Source organism: Dipodomys spectabilis, unplaced genomic scaffold (genome assembly GCF_019054845.1).
Source record: "Dipodomys spectabilis isolate Male_0828 unplaced genomic scaffold, ASM1905484v1 ptg000494l, whole genome shotgun sequence".
NCBI classification, from domain to species: domain Eukaryota; kingdom Metazoa; phylum Chordata; class Mammalia; order Rodentia; family Heteromyidae; genus Dipodomys; species Dipodomys spectabilis.
In genome coordinates, this window is record NW_024871171.1 from 1,220,044 (window position 1) to 1,234,281 (window position 14,238).

Sequence of the window (14,238 nt, forward strand, 5' to 3'; positions counted from 1 at the left end):
TGGAGGCCCGCAGCCCGGCCGGGCGCCGTGGCCCCGCGTCGCGGGCCCCTGGACGGAGCCCCGGGGACCAGGCCCGGCCGGGCTGACGCGGGCCTGTGTCTTGGCCCAGGAGTGACCGCGCCAGCGTCCGGGCCCGGGTCCGGTCGACACAGAAAGAAGGCCAAGCTGAAAACCTGAACCGTCTCGGGTAAACCTGGGTGCCGAGCCGCGGCGGGGCGGGGGGACCCCGCAGGCCCCCGCACTGCGGCCAGCCGTCCACCTGCACGCCGCCCCCCCCCCCCCCCGACGTGGGGCCCTCTAAAGGGGGAGGGGGAGCTGTGGAGATGTCAGAGCCACTGAATGTTGTCCTCACGGTTCTTTTCTCTCAAGAAAGAGAAAATGACGGGTCGAGCCCGAGCCCGAGCCCGGGGAAGGGCTCGCGGTCAGGAGACGGTGCAGCAAGTCGGGGCAGCCACGGTGAGCATCCGTTTTTTCCAACTCAGAAGCACCTTGAGTAAATTAAGACACTTAGCATGCAGGTGGGACTCACTGCAGCGAGCTTGCATAAGACGCACGGAGCATCGCTAAAACCTGAGCCACTGGGGAGAAGGTGGGCCATAATCAAGGACTTAAGAAACCGATGTTTGACTTGGTTCTTCTTGTCTCAGAGAAGTCTCCTTTGAAAACAATTTGATTGCTAACAGGCATCCAGTCGGGCTGTGTGTCGGGCTGCTTTAAGCATGGCCAACTGAAGGTGATGTAAAGCATTCTCTGTGCAACCCCAGGGTCCACAGCCCGGATTTATTCAGCCAAGACCTCAGCCGCCTCCAGCAGAGGGGGAACTGGTTGGTCGAGGTCGGCAGAGAGGAGCAGTTGGAGCCACAGCCAAGTCACAAGGTAAAGGGAGTGTGGGAGGGCCAGGCCAGGTACAGGGCTGAACACAGGTGGCCACCACACAGGCTACATCACCAGAGCCCAGCTCACTGGGTAGAAGAGGGGGTTTGTGACTGTGCAGCCCGGGGGTGGGGTCGTCATTTGGCTCTGTTAGCCATAGTGCCCCAAATAAGACTACTGTTTTCTAAAGAAGAATGAGGACTTGATTATTAAGGAGTCAACCATGAGGCTAGCCTACATAAGATGGCACCCCTGTAAACCAAACTAGAATGCAAACACTTGACTACAAACCTGTATTCATTCTTTGTCCCACATCATAGTAATGAGCTCAGATACACGATTGTGTGCTTCTACCCACCGAATGACTTCATACTTTAGGTTCTTCCAACCAGTTACTGGAACAAGCAGCAACTGGTGACTAATCAGTCCCAGGAGAAGCCATGGGATACGCACAGGTGTGCGTTCATTTAAGGAACTTAAATAATGGGAGCCATGGGTTAGGGATGCATTTCCTATTCCAAGTTACAGAATGAAATCTCTCTACACTTCAAGTTCTGCAGTTATGATTACAATATGACAGGTTGGAAAATTCTGAGACACTTAGTGTTTACAGTACAAAAAAGAAAAAAAACACACACTTGCCAGTCACAGACGCATTGCCCCTGAGCTTTTGCACATAGCCCAGTTGCCTGGACCTTACAAAGTGACAGTGGTTTTTAAGGAGCAACTGAATCTGTTCTGCTGACAGCCGGCAGCTGTGGAGCAGGTTGACACTTGCCATGTTGTCTTTGCACCTCTGGGCCACCTCACAGCATCATGGGAGTGCTGTTCAGTGTGTGACACTACCAGAGTGTGTGAGTGCTTTTCTCTCTCCTTCCTAAGAACTCCAGATATCTGCTGGGTTTCAGGAGCTGTCTTTGGCAGAGAGAGGAGGGCGCCGCAGAGACTTCCATGACCTGGGTGTGAACACAAGACAGAACCTAGACCATGTCAAAGAATCAAAGACAGGTGGGCTGTTGAAAGCACTGCCTCAGAAGCCCTTGTTTTAGATGCTTGTCGATGGAGGCTTTCCTGGGAGGGAGAAGCAAGTGAAGGAGCCAAAGCCTGGCCTTCTCCCGCTCCGCTGTAATGAACTCACACATGTCTTTGAGCATCTCGAAATGTCTTCTTAGAGGTCATGTTGGACTCTTGGTGAGCCCTTGCCTTAAGGCCTTGGCTGATTTTGTTCTAAGTCATTTGGTCTCTCATTTCTGAAGGAATGATTCTTCAGAACTTCCCTGGAGACATAGGATGTGGTCCCCAAAGTTAGACACCCTCGTGGCCGCCGCCTGCCTCGCTCTCATGTGTTGCAAAGCTGTGGCCACTTGCTGAGGAGGGCGAGGTCTTGGGGGGGATGGCCGTGACATCAGCTGACTGGGCATGGCTGGCTCCTCAGGATCCTCGGGCATCATCGTGCGGCTGAGTACCAATCACTTCCGGCTGACCTCCCGTCCTCAGTGGGCCCTGTACCAGTACCACATTGACTACAACCCATTAATGGAAGCCCGCAGGCTGCGTTCCGCGCTGCTCTTCCAGCATGAAGATCTCATTGGAAGGTGTCATGCTTTTGATGGGACAATATTGTTTTTACCTAAAAGACTACAGCACAAGGTTATTCCTATTGCCTGAATGGGGGAGGGTGTGGGGTGCCCACCGAGTGCAATCCACGGAGGAGGTGGTGCCAGCCCAGGGCCTCCCTGCATGTGGTGGGCCTCAAGCCATGGAGGGGCTAACTCACCATGAACCCCCATGGGGGGGGGGGGAGGAGGGGGAAGCCCTCCTGTGCTAAAGATGTCTGCTTGGGGAATGTGGTCTTTTAAAGGGCGCTGTGTAATAGGGTGATTTGATTTTGAGTTAAGAACTTTTCCAACTCTGGTCCTCAGGTTACTGAAGTTTTCAGTCAGACCCGGAACGGAGAGCACGTGAGGATAACCATCACGCTGACAAATGAGCTCCCGCCCACCTCGCCCACCTGCCTGCAGTTCTACAACATCATCTTCAGGAGGTGTGTGAGCACGAGCTCCAGGAGCTCACCAGACTTCCTCTGCCCTGTCACATTGAGACGCAGCTGACCCATGTAAAGTTCATTTCCTTGCTGTTGGTATTCTGTCTTTGGCATCTCTGACTGTGTTGACATTAGGTCTTTGAAATATCATTTGCCCTTGTGTCATGAATATGCTCATATGCTCACTCTGGGTGTTGTCACAAGCTCCTCTGTGTACCCACAGGGGGGCCCCAGGCAGGCTGAGGGCTCTGTGCAGTCTGTGGCGCTCATGGCAGGACCCAGCTGCATGCTGAGTAGCTTGCTTTTAGTGTGCATGCTTATATCCCAAACAAAGACACAGAGGATCCTCCCCCCCCCCCCCCCCCCCCCCGCACGAGATGCACCAAGGAGGCTGTAATTTCTGTGAGAATGCTTGGGTTTCTAATTACCCTTTTTTAGTTGCTTGTTAGTAGCTGCTGTTGCTGGCCAATAGGACAGTTCACTGTGGTAGAGGCTTGTCTTGAACAATTGGTAGATTTGTTTTTCTCCAAAAGGAATGGTGACAAATGTTTTCTGCAGAGCCTGGTGGTGAACAGGCTTGGTGGCCCATAAGCTCCATTGTAGCTGCTCAACTTGTTGGAGTCTGAACACAGCCACAGACAACATGCAAGGGAGTCATGGCAGCTGTGTTCCATTTAAACTTTATCCACGGACACAGATTTAATTTCTAGTCATGTGTCTTGAAATTACCTGATTCTTTTCTAACTCTTAAAAATTGAAAAGTCATTGTTAACACACAGGATGTGTAAGAGTAGCTGGACCTGCCCAGACGCACCTGTTAGCTTGCCACCTTACTCTGAGAAACATGCTATTCTAGCTCCAGATGTTTACCACAAATACATCCAACTTTTCTAACTTTCACTTTCTAGGCTCCTGAAAATCATGAATCTACAACAAATTGGACGCAATTATTATAACCCAAGCGACCCAATTGATATCCCGAACCACAGGTTTGTATAAAGTGTGATGTGGCATCGTAATTTTAAACGACCTGTTAACTACCCATGGCATTAGGTGAACGAGGGGCCTGACTTCAGTAAGGAATCATCTCAGAGTTCTCCTACTTAGAAAAATCACGTTATTTTCTAAAAAGCCATTGTCCAGCACACTCACTGTATTTTTCTCTTAGGTAATTAGGCTTATCATTTAGCAATGCTCTTTTGGAAGCTTCTGTGGTGTGCTGGTTTAGATATGATGCTGTTGGTGTTCTCACTTAGCTGGGCATTGTAAGAATAGTTTTATCAAATTAGTATGTTCACTTAGGTGAAATTTATACAGTTACCCACTGCTCTTAAAGGTCTTAAAAAGACAGGGCTCTGTCTGGAGTTATAGGAACCTAGACTTAGTCCGCTGACTCAGTAGAAACTGGTGTTTGAGACCCAGTTCCACAGGATGAAGCACAGCGTGATGCACGCAGACAAATCACATGCGGATGTACATGCGTGGCTTCATGACTGGTTTCATGTGACAGGCTGGTGATCTGGCCCGGCTTCACTACCTCCATCCTTCAGTATGAAAACAACATCATGCTGTGCACAGATGTCAGCCACAAGGTCCTTCGAAGTGAGACTGTCCTGGATTTCATGTTCAACCTGTATCATCAGACGGAGGAGCACAAGTTTCAAGAACAAGTCTCCAAAGAACTCATAGGTTTAATTGTTCTTACCAAGTAAGACCACCTTCTCTCATAGGGGATCATCCCTCTGCCAGAGCGAGAGCGCATGGCTTTCTTGTGCTGGAAGGTGGGGTAGGTTAGGGCACCAGGAGGGAGAGAGTGACCCACCCCTCTCCCCACTGCCAGCTCCTATGGGAGCGAGAGCGCATGGCTTTCTTGTGCTGGAAGGTGGGGTAGGTTAGGGCACCAGGAGGGAGAGAGTGACCCACCCCTCTCCCCACTGCCAGCTCCTATGGGAGCGTGGCTCACGGCAAAAGACAGACACTCTGTAATCTGGGCTTTATTTCCAGTCATTGTTCAGTCCCCTTTCTGCCCACCAGTCCTAGTTTCTTGGTGGATCTGTCCCATGCCCTTCCCTGGCATTTTGTGTTTTTAGGAGACTAGAGGTATTGGAGGGGCATTCTGTCTTGTCCTGCCTTGATATCTGCTCCCCATTTTTTTTTTTTTACTGAATGTCCACCTGCTCACACTCATCCCCCAGGTACAACAACAAAACATACAGGGTGGATGATATTGACTGGGACCAAAATCCCAAGAGCACCTTCAAGAAGGCAGATGGCTCAGAGGTCAGCTTCCTGGAGTACTACCGGAAGGTATGAGGCCCTGGAGATGGGGGAGAGGGGTGCACACAGGATGCCAGCATTGAAGGCGAGATGCCCCCACCGAGCCTCCATCGGTGCCTTTGATTGATGCAGTTACCCTAACCTACAAGGCAGAAATTCCAAGTGGCCTATGCCCGTCGCTGTCATGGGCCTGGGTGGGGCCAGAGCCTCCACAGCCCACTGGCTGCGTCTCCTTCCTTCTGAGTGACGCCATCTTCTGTTCAGGCCCGCCAAAAACGTAGTCCACTATCTGAGGCTCTATTTCAGGCCCCGTAACTGTGCAGTTGTTCCTCTCTTACCCAGAGTGCCGAGGGGGACACACCTGCTGTGTCCTGGAGAGCATACACAGCCTGTGCTGCTGCCCAGCCTCTCTAGCCCATGGCTGTCACACTGCACACAGAGTGTGCCTTCGTTTTGATGCTCCAGGTCTCTCTCTGCTGGGATTATTTCTGTGGGAGGGTTCCTGTTGCCATTGGAGTTGTCTCTGTGGCAGGCACAGTTGAAAGGGGAGAGGTGGTGCTGTGTATGGCAGAGGTGAAACTTCCGCGGCTGTAGTTATGAATCATGTTCTGGGAACTTCTGTGGCTGTAGTTGTGAATCGTGTTCTAGATTAAGTCTAGAATCATGTTCTGGATTAAGGCTAGGTCTAGAATCGTGTTTTGGATTAAGGATAAAGTCTAGAAAACCCTGGAGCAGAGAAGAAGCCTTTGGAGGGGAGGATCATGATCAGTGGGGTGAAACGGAGCCCTGTTTTCAGGAGTAGGAAAATGTAAAGAGAATTGGCAGGTTTTTGTTGATGTCCAAGGAAAGTAGAAGCGCCCCTAAGACGTGGGGTCTGAAGTTTCGATGAAGGCCTGGGTGAGATGGGAGATGGCTCTGAGCTCCTGCCGCCACAGCCATGTGTATCGGGCAGCGATGCGTGAGGAGGACGCTGGGAGCCTACGTGAGGTTTTCTGGTCTCAGAGGAGAACGGTCACTTTTTCGCGAGTGGTTGGTTTATTAGGGGACGGTTGGAGGGTAGACAATGCATTGTTGCTTCACATGGGCCATGAGGGTCAGCAGGACCTTGTCACGTGATGGGCCTCTTGGCTATTGATGAGAGACTCAGGTCATGAAATGGCCACAGCATTGTTCCTGTGTGTCTAGTTGAGATGTGGCTTGCTTTGGTTTGGTTTTAATCATCTCCTAAAAAGCACTTAAATTTTAATCAGATGTTTAAAATGTCTGGGCCTCAGGAGGCGATGGGGAAGGCCAGGAGCTCCCAGCGTGCTCCCTCAGAACCCTGTCCATCATTCTCTGGCCTGCTGAGCCAGGCCCGAGGGCCTGTGTCATGGATGTTGCATCGTGAACACAGAAACTTTAGTTTGCAAGTTGTAAAAGCTGGCTGAAGGCAGAGATGTGTGGCCTCTTGAAAGCAGAAAGATTTATAAAACTGCTTCGTACTCGGGAACACCTGCTGTTGTTTCCCCTTGGTGGGCCCATGACATTGACGTTCCACAGCCAACTTCCGCAGGCTGTCTGAAAGCCCCTGCCACTGGAGAGGACACAGGACTCTCCATCGGGCGCAGCCCACTTGGCATCTCCCAGGGCCCAGAACACACTCCCCAGCTTCTGTGGATCCACGCTCCCCATGCTCTTGGCTCCATTGTCCACTGGAGAGCAGATGCACACTTGTCATGGGTCAGTGTCTGCCGTGTGTGCGCAGCACAGCAAAACCTTCTTTCTTCTCTGAGCAGCAATATAACCAAGAGATCACTGACCTGAAGCAGCCCGTCTTGGTGAGCCAGCCCAAGCGGCGGCGGGGCCCCGGGGGCACGCTGCCCGGCCCTGCCATGCTCATCCCCGAGCTCTGCTACCTCACAGGTGTGTAGCCTCGTCCGGGGCCCTGTCCTGCTACCCGCGCCTCCCCTCCCAGGCCCAGGCACTAAAGCCACCCCCCTGGAGTTTCCGGCCCCCCCTCCCCCCGCCTCACACTCCAGCTGTAGTTGGGCCTTGTCTGTTTTCTTTGGCCACACGCCTGTCCACGTCTGTGTGAAGGTCTGACCGACAAAATGCGCAATGACTTCAATGTGATGAAGGACCTGGCGGTGCACACACGGCTGACCCCTGAGCAGCGGCAGCGCGAGGTGGGCCGTCTCATCGACTACATCCACAAGTAGGTGGCCCAGCCCACGGCGGGGTGGACGGGGGAGGGACCGGAGGGCAGAGGTCCTGCTGTGCCCTGTCCCTGTCGTGAGGCTACCACTTTTCAGAGAACAGGAAAAGCAGCCAGTAGAAAAAGGTGGCAAGATGAGAGACATGCTTTTGGACAAATCTGATTCCTTTGTCTCCGGTGCTTGCTTTTGAGGTGGTGTCATGATTCTGGTGATGGAGACTGCAGGGCACTGGTCCTGAGTTCTAGGCGGAGGGCAGCCGTGGCGGGGGAGGGGGATAGGGTGGAGGAGGGGTCTGTCTGAGGGGCTTTGCCTGCTTGGTGGGGACATGCGCACATGCTTCATTGACAGAGATGACAATGTTCAGAGGGAGCTCCGTGACTGGGGCCTGAGCTTCGATTCCAACTTGCTGTCCTTCTCAGGAAGAATCCTGCAAACAGAGAAGATTCACCAAGGAGGAAAAACAGTGAGACATTTCCACAAGTGGCACTCGGGTGGCGCTCCCCCCTGGGTGGCACTCGGGTGGTCCTCCTCTCTGAGCACCCCCGGGGGTCACAACCCTAGGGGAGGCTCCATGGCTCTGCATGGAACCTGCTCCCTGTGCTGAGCTGAAGCTTAGATTACAAAAGCTTTATTCTAAGTGCCCCAGCTACTAAAGGTATTGGAAAAAAATCTACTGAGTGGACTCACATCTGTGTGCCACCAAGGTGACCTTTTAGAAGGAAAATTCACTTAATTGCTCCATCTTTGCTTGGACCCCTTAACTGCGAGGAAATGTATTGAAAATAGTGCCTTTTGTCTTTAGAGGAGAAAATCGAGTATTGTAAAAATAACTGTACGTGATCAAAGCATTGCACACTTCCCAGTCCGCACAACCAGCCGAGTCCTTTCTATCTAACAATGGTGTGCAGCTGTCCAGCAGGGTGAGACCACTGGTCACCTGTCACCTCAGAAACACTGGAAAATGGGTCCCTGTGAAAAGCATGGCCGGGGACCAGCTGGGCTGGCAGAAAGCATCGGTGTCCACTCTGATGCCGGCAACGTCTTTGTCTCACTTGGCCCTGCTAGCGGTGCCTTTGGCTTACTGTCCATGTGGGGCCTCACTTTCGAGCCTTGTGTGGTAACACTCACCTTTGTAAGATTTCAGAAGGGATGGTGGAGGCTCACCTGAAGCATCAGGACAGCTTCTGACATGAGCAGCTCCTGCCGACATGAGCGGCCAGCAGGAACGGACCGTGTGTCCTGCCGGGCTTCGCTTACACTCTTTTGTAGCCTTTCTCCCCAGAGGGGCAGTTGTTCTGTCCCCGAGTCAGCGTCTCCGATTGAAAGCAGGTGGTGGTAGGAACGTGCAGGCTTTGCTGCTGAGAGCTGATGAGGGAGCTCACGAGGTCTCTGCCCTTTATTCTAGTTTGACTACAACCCACAATTTGCAGACTGGTCAAAAGAAACAAGAGGTGCTCCGCTAATTAGTGTGAAGCCACTAGATAACTGGCTGTTGATCTATACTCGAAGAAATTATGAAGCCGCCAATTCACTGATACAGAATCTGTTCAAAGTCACTCCAGCCATGGGCATACAGATGAAGAAAGCCGTGATGTAAGTATGATAAGTCACTCTGAGGGGGCTTGGGGTCATCTGCGGGGCATGGGATCTCAAGCAGTGGCAGTGTGACCATGATGACTATTTGAAGACTCGGTGTGGCTCCTTGTCATATGCACATGGGACCTGAGAAGGAACCGGTGGGGAGAGAGGCCGATCAGGAGTGCTTTACGAAAGCTCTGCAGAAAGCTGAAGCGGCAGTGTTACTTGCGCTGGCAGCAGCCCTTTGCCCAAGTTGTATGCCACGCTTTACACACAGAGGCTTTACGTGCTATCTGCAGAAAACGTTTGGTGCACAGGGACCACGGGCTCTCCTCTGAGTGTTGTCTGTGCCCTTCCACCCCAGGATTGAAGTGGATGACAGGACGGAGGCTTACTTACGAGTCCTGCAGCAGAAGGTCACCTCAGACACGCAGATAGTGAGTAGCTGGCCGTCGAGCCTGGGGTAAGGGGCTCACAGGGCAGTGGCCATCTGAATCTCAACACACTTTCCAAATGCTGTTTCTTAGGTCCCAGGATGGGCCAGAACCTCCTCACACACTCTCAGACTCGTGGACTGTACGGGGTTCTGAGTCACCCTTGTCCAGTTTTAGGTTGGTTCTTTGAATCCCCGGTCCTGCTGTCAGTGTGGGGAGAGAGTCCTGGCCTGTGTGGCCTGTGCTGTGTGCACAGGATCCGACTCTGCAAGCCGGAATGTGGCATGCTACCACCTGGCCCGCCTGCTCACCTGCACACCTGTGCTCATTGTGGACGCACTTGGCAAAGTCTTATCTCAGTATATTTTCTGACAATGTTCTGATGTGCTTTGATAGTACTAGAATCGGAACACAGGTCCTCACACTTGCAAGGCAGGTGCTCTACCACTTAATCCATGCCTCTAGCCATTTTTGCATATGTTATTTTGGGGGGTGGGGTCTTGCATCATTTACACAGGCCACCTGACGAACCTCACGGCTCCCCTTCCTGATCCCCATGGACAAAACACTTGCTGGGGTCTGGAGAACCAGAGTCGCTTGGGATGTGTCGGAGGCCTGCTTGGAGATGCAGGGCTCTGCCCTGTTGTTCAGTTCAGGCCTTACAAGAACCTCCATGGCTCATCTGCTAACGTCTGTGGTGGCTGCCCTGATCGTGTTAGAAGGAGAATGCAGCCCGAGCCTGGCACAACCAACAGGGGGCTGGGCCAGGCCGTACAGCCAGGGCCCCCGGGCGCTCTAGACTCCACTGACCTCACCACACACTGCAGCGGCACAGACAAAGCCCCAAACTCTTAAAACTCGTCCATGAGCGGCTGCAATTGTATGCTCATTCCTCCTCTCATCCTGCATAATGCTATTCCCTACTGCAAACACTTCCACGGTATGGTCCTGCTCACCCCGCCCACCTCACGGTCTCCTGTGGACCGGGTTTCATCCATGACACCCGTCAGTGGACAACCACGCCACGACGAAAGTGGTCCACGCCTGAAGGAAAGGGTCCCATCCACACCTGGGGAGCAGAACCTCTGAGCGCCCCGGTGCGCAGCCATTGCCAGAAGCTCCTGGCCCCTTTCCACGGCTCGTCCTGTGTGTGTAGGCGGCAGGGCGCGCCTCCCCTAGGCCCCCTGTGGCTTCCATTCTCCCAGATGCCACCGGAGCCTCTGGGGGGAGGGGGTGCTGGGGTGCCCACACGGATGGTTCCACCGCGAGAGGGTGAGCCAGCCCCTGCACTGGACGCACATCCCGGGAAGCAGAGCGGCTCCAGATGAGGGCTCTGTGGTGTCGTGAAATCTGTCCTTAGAGCCCCTGGGCTTGGGAAGTGGGCACTGAAGAAGAAAAGGCGGACATTTCAGTCACGAGTGTCCTGTGGGTCTGGAAGCACACGATCCCCAGGAGAGAGTGCGCTGTGCTCAGATTCTTAGGCCAGGGCTTTGGCTTGAAAGCCATGGTCCCGGGCAAGCTGTGCATTACGCGTAGAGAACTGTTACCTCTGCGCTGAGTCCTCACCCGACGTGGCTCATGGGCAAGGGGAGTTGTCACCTTGGCGCTGCAACTGTTTCCAATCACGCTGTTCACATCTTTCTGGCTGAGTGGGGGTGCCGTTTGTGCCACTCCCATGCTGAGCATCCATCGCACACCACCTGCTGCCTGCCACGCTGCCCGCCAGGACCAGTCCCTGCCCTGGTGCCCAACTCCTAAGGGCCCTCCGTGCCTTGTATCTTTTAGGTGGTGTGTTTGTTGTCAAGCAACCGGAAGGACAAATACGACGCCATTAAGAAGTACCTGTGCACGGACTGCCCCACCCCAAGCCAGTGCGTGGTGGCCCGGACCCTGGGCAAGCAGCAGACGGTCATGGCCATCGCCACCAAGATTGCGCTGCAGATGAACTGCAAGATGGGCGGCGAGCTCTGGAGGGTGGACATGCCTGTGAGTTGCGCCCCGCTTTGTAGTGACATGGCAGCAGGCAGGTGTCACCGGGATCCCGTCAGTTCTAAAATTACCCTATTTTCACCGAAGCTGAAGCTGGCGATGATCGTTGGCATTGACTGTTACCACGACACCACGGCAGGACGGAGGTCAATTGCAGGATTTGTTGCCAGCATCAACGAAGGGATGACCCGGTAGGCGAGGGGGCAGCTGTGGGGGTGGGCCGCCAGGCAGGACGGGCGGGCCGGGGCTCTGGGCTATGCCCTGTGCTGCTCAGGAAAGACTCCTGCGCTGCTCAGGAAAGACTCCTGCGCTGGGCAAGCTGTGTGCACAGTGCTTGCCTCCTTTAGGATTCGTACTCTGTGCCTTCTCAAAACCCCTGGAACAGGTCCTACTGGCCACCGAGATGTGATTGCTGTTTGCAGTACAAAACTGTTTGTTGGGCCACCTGTATTTCAACGCAGTTATTTGCCAAGAACCGCAGCATGTTAGGGGCTGGCTGTGCTCAGACCTTTGGCAGAGTTCCTCAGGAGCAGATGGGAGGCCAGGAGCATCCAGGGCCCAGTGGCACAACGCCCGAGGCCGGGAGCGTCCAGGGGCCCGGTGATACTACACCCGAGGCCGGGGGCGTCCAGGGGCCCGGTGATACTACGCCCGAGGCCGGGGGCGTCCAGGGGCCCAGTGGTACTGGGCCTGAGGCCGGGGGCGTCCAGGGGCCCGGTGGTACTGGGCCCGAGGCCGGGGGCGTCCAGGGGCCCGGTGGTACTGGGCCTGAGGCCGGGAGCGTCTAGGGGCCCGGTGGTACTGGGCCCGAGGCCGGGGGCGTCCAGGGGCCTGGTGGTACTGGGCCTGAGGCCGGGAGCGTCTAGGGGCCCAGTGGCACCCCTGGCGTTGTGCTTGACTTTGCTTTCTCCCTCATGGAGGGAAGTGTCCCCTGGGTTATAATTAGGGAGGACTTGGTGTGTGATTTTTGCAGCGTGGGGACTGGCAGCTGTCTCAGCAGCTGGCGATGCTGGGCACGGAGGGCAGCAGTGGAGAGGGTGAGAGGTGCAGCCGAGGCCTCACCCAGCCCTGCTTTCCTTGCACAGCTGGTTCTCCCGCTGCGTGTTTCAGGATCGAGGACAGGAGCTGGTGGATGGGCTCAAGGTGTGTTTGCAAGGTAGGTCTGGGTGTCCATCCTGACTGGGGTCCTCCACTGTCCTTGATCTGTTACTGCAAATGGCCAGGGTCCAGAAAGGGATACACTGGCTCTATTAGTGCAAATTCCTCCAGAAAACACCCTCCCCCCCCCCCCCCCCCGCCACCCTTCTGCAGCCGCGCTGCGGGCCTGGAACACCTGCAACGAGTACATGCCAAGCCGCATCATCGTGTACCGCGACGGCGTGGGCGACGGGCAGCTGAAAACGCTGGTCAACTACGAGGTGCCGCAGTTCCTGGACTGCCTCAAGTCTGTGGGCAGAGGCTACAAGTGAGCACGGCCGCTACCCAGCAGCTGCTCCGCCATAACCCCTGGTCTTTGTCTTTGAATTCAAGGCCACTCAGTACAGGAGACCTGAGCACTGGCCTGTGTGGTACTGTTCTTCTCTGTGTGTGCATGTATGTCATTTCTGTCTCCTGACGTACTTTGAATCAGCAAGCATGTGTTTTCTGTGCAGCAGGTGTCCATTGTAGAGTGTGTGAATCATGAGTTTTGAGACCTGCTGGGCATGCGCGTGACCCGTCGGGCTTCCCGCATGTGTGCTCCTCTCCCCACAGTCGGGCTCCCTGGGAACCATGCATGGCCAGCAGGCCCAGCACAGTTAGACCCAGAAGGAATATCTCCCACAGAACTAGTCCCAACTTGGAGTCTAAGGCAGGAAAAGGAGGCTTTCATAGAATAAGAGAGATAAAGGTGGAGAGCACGAGGCAGGACGGCAGAGTGAGGTTGAAGTAGCTGTTGCCCTCATCTTCCAGCCCAAGACTGACGGTGATTGTGGTGAAGAAGCGTGTGAATGCCAGGTTCTTTGCCCAGTCTGGAGGAAGACTCCAGAACCCCCTCCCCGGGACGGTCATCGACGTGGAGGTCACACGGCCCGAGTGGTGAGTTGTGGCGGCACTGGCTTCCTCTAAACAGAGCGCGAGAAAGCCATACACAGGCTGTCCGTTCACAGACCGACAGCTCCCCTCACACCCTGCCTGCCGCCGAAGCAGCGCGGCTGCTCAGCGACCGTGCATCCCAAGCCAGGGCAGAAAGAGAAGTCAGACTGCCTTAGAGCACTAGATCTTTCCACGTACGCTTGGGTCCTCACAGCCTTCCAAAGCCATGTTCGGCGTGTGTGCCTCGTGTCTTCCAGGTATGACTTCTTCATTGTCAGCCAGGCTGTGCGCAGTGGGAGTGTGTCTCCCACACACTACAACGTCATCTACGACAGCAGCGGCCTGAAGCCCGACCACATCCAGAGGCTCACGTACAAGCTCTGCCACATCTACTACAACTGGCCGGTGAGCGTCCCCCGAGGCTCTGCCCACACAGCCTGCTCCACCCACTAGCGGGTGGAGCAGCGCCCTGTGACCACCCCTCTCCCACCACAGGGTGTCATCCGCGTCCCCGCGCCTTGCCAGTATGCGCACAAGCTGGCCTTCCTTGTGGGCCAGAGCATCCACAGAGAGCCCAACCTGTCCCTGTGCAACCGTCTCTACTACCTCTGACCTCGCCCTCTGGCGCCCCCTGCTGCGCCCGCCACCGCCGCCCCCTGCCGCACCCCGCCACCGCCGCCTCCCTGCCGCGCCAGCCACCGCGGTCGGTGGTCTGTGTGTTTTACCCGCCACCGCGGTGGTCTTTATGTTTTATCTGTCGTCTCTAGGTGGAACC

At 54.9% G+C, this 14,238-nt stretch overlaps 1 protein-coding gene across 1 annotated transcript; it reads left to right on the forward strand.

The window, feature by feature from the left end:
• The first annotated feature begins 378 nt into the window (after window positions 1-378).
• Piwil1 (piwi like RNA-mediated gene silencing 1) lies at window positions 379-14,075 on the forward strand. The gene is made up of 20 exons (XM_042669340.1): window positions 379-456; window positions 765-876; window positions 1,756-1,881; window positions 2,309-2,523; window positions 2,796-2,917; window positions 3,826-3,906; window positions 4,428-4,625; window positions 5,113-5,224; window positions 6,970-7,096; window positions 7,271-7,388; window positions 7,738-7,852; window positions 8,795-8,982; window positions 9,332-9,404; window positions 11,187-11,387; window positions 11,478-11,581; window positions 12,476-12,546; window positions 12,702-12,855; window positions 13,341-13,466; window positions 13,721-13,868; window positions 13,959-14,075. The coding sequence occupies exons 1-20, from the start codon at window positions 379-381 to the stop codon at window positions 14,073-14,075; spliced, it is 2,586 nt and encodes an 861-aa protein (XP_042525274.1).
• Window positions 14,076-14,238: the final 163 nt, after the last annotated feature.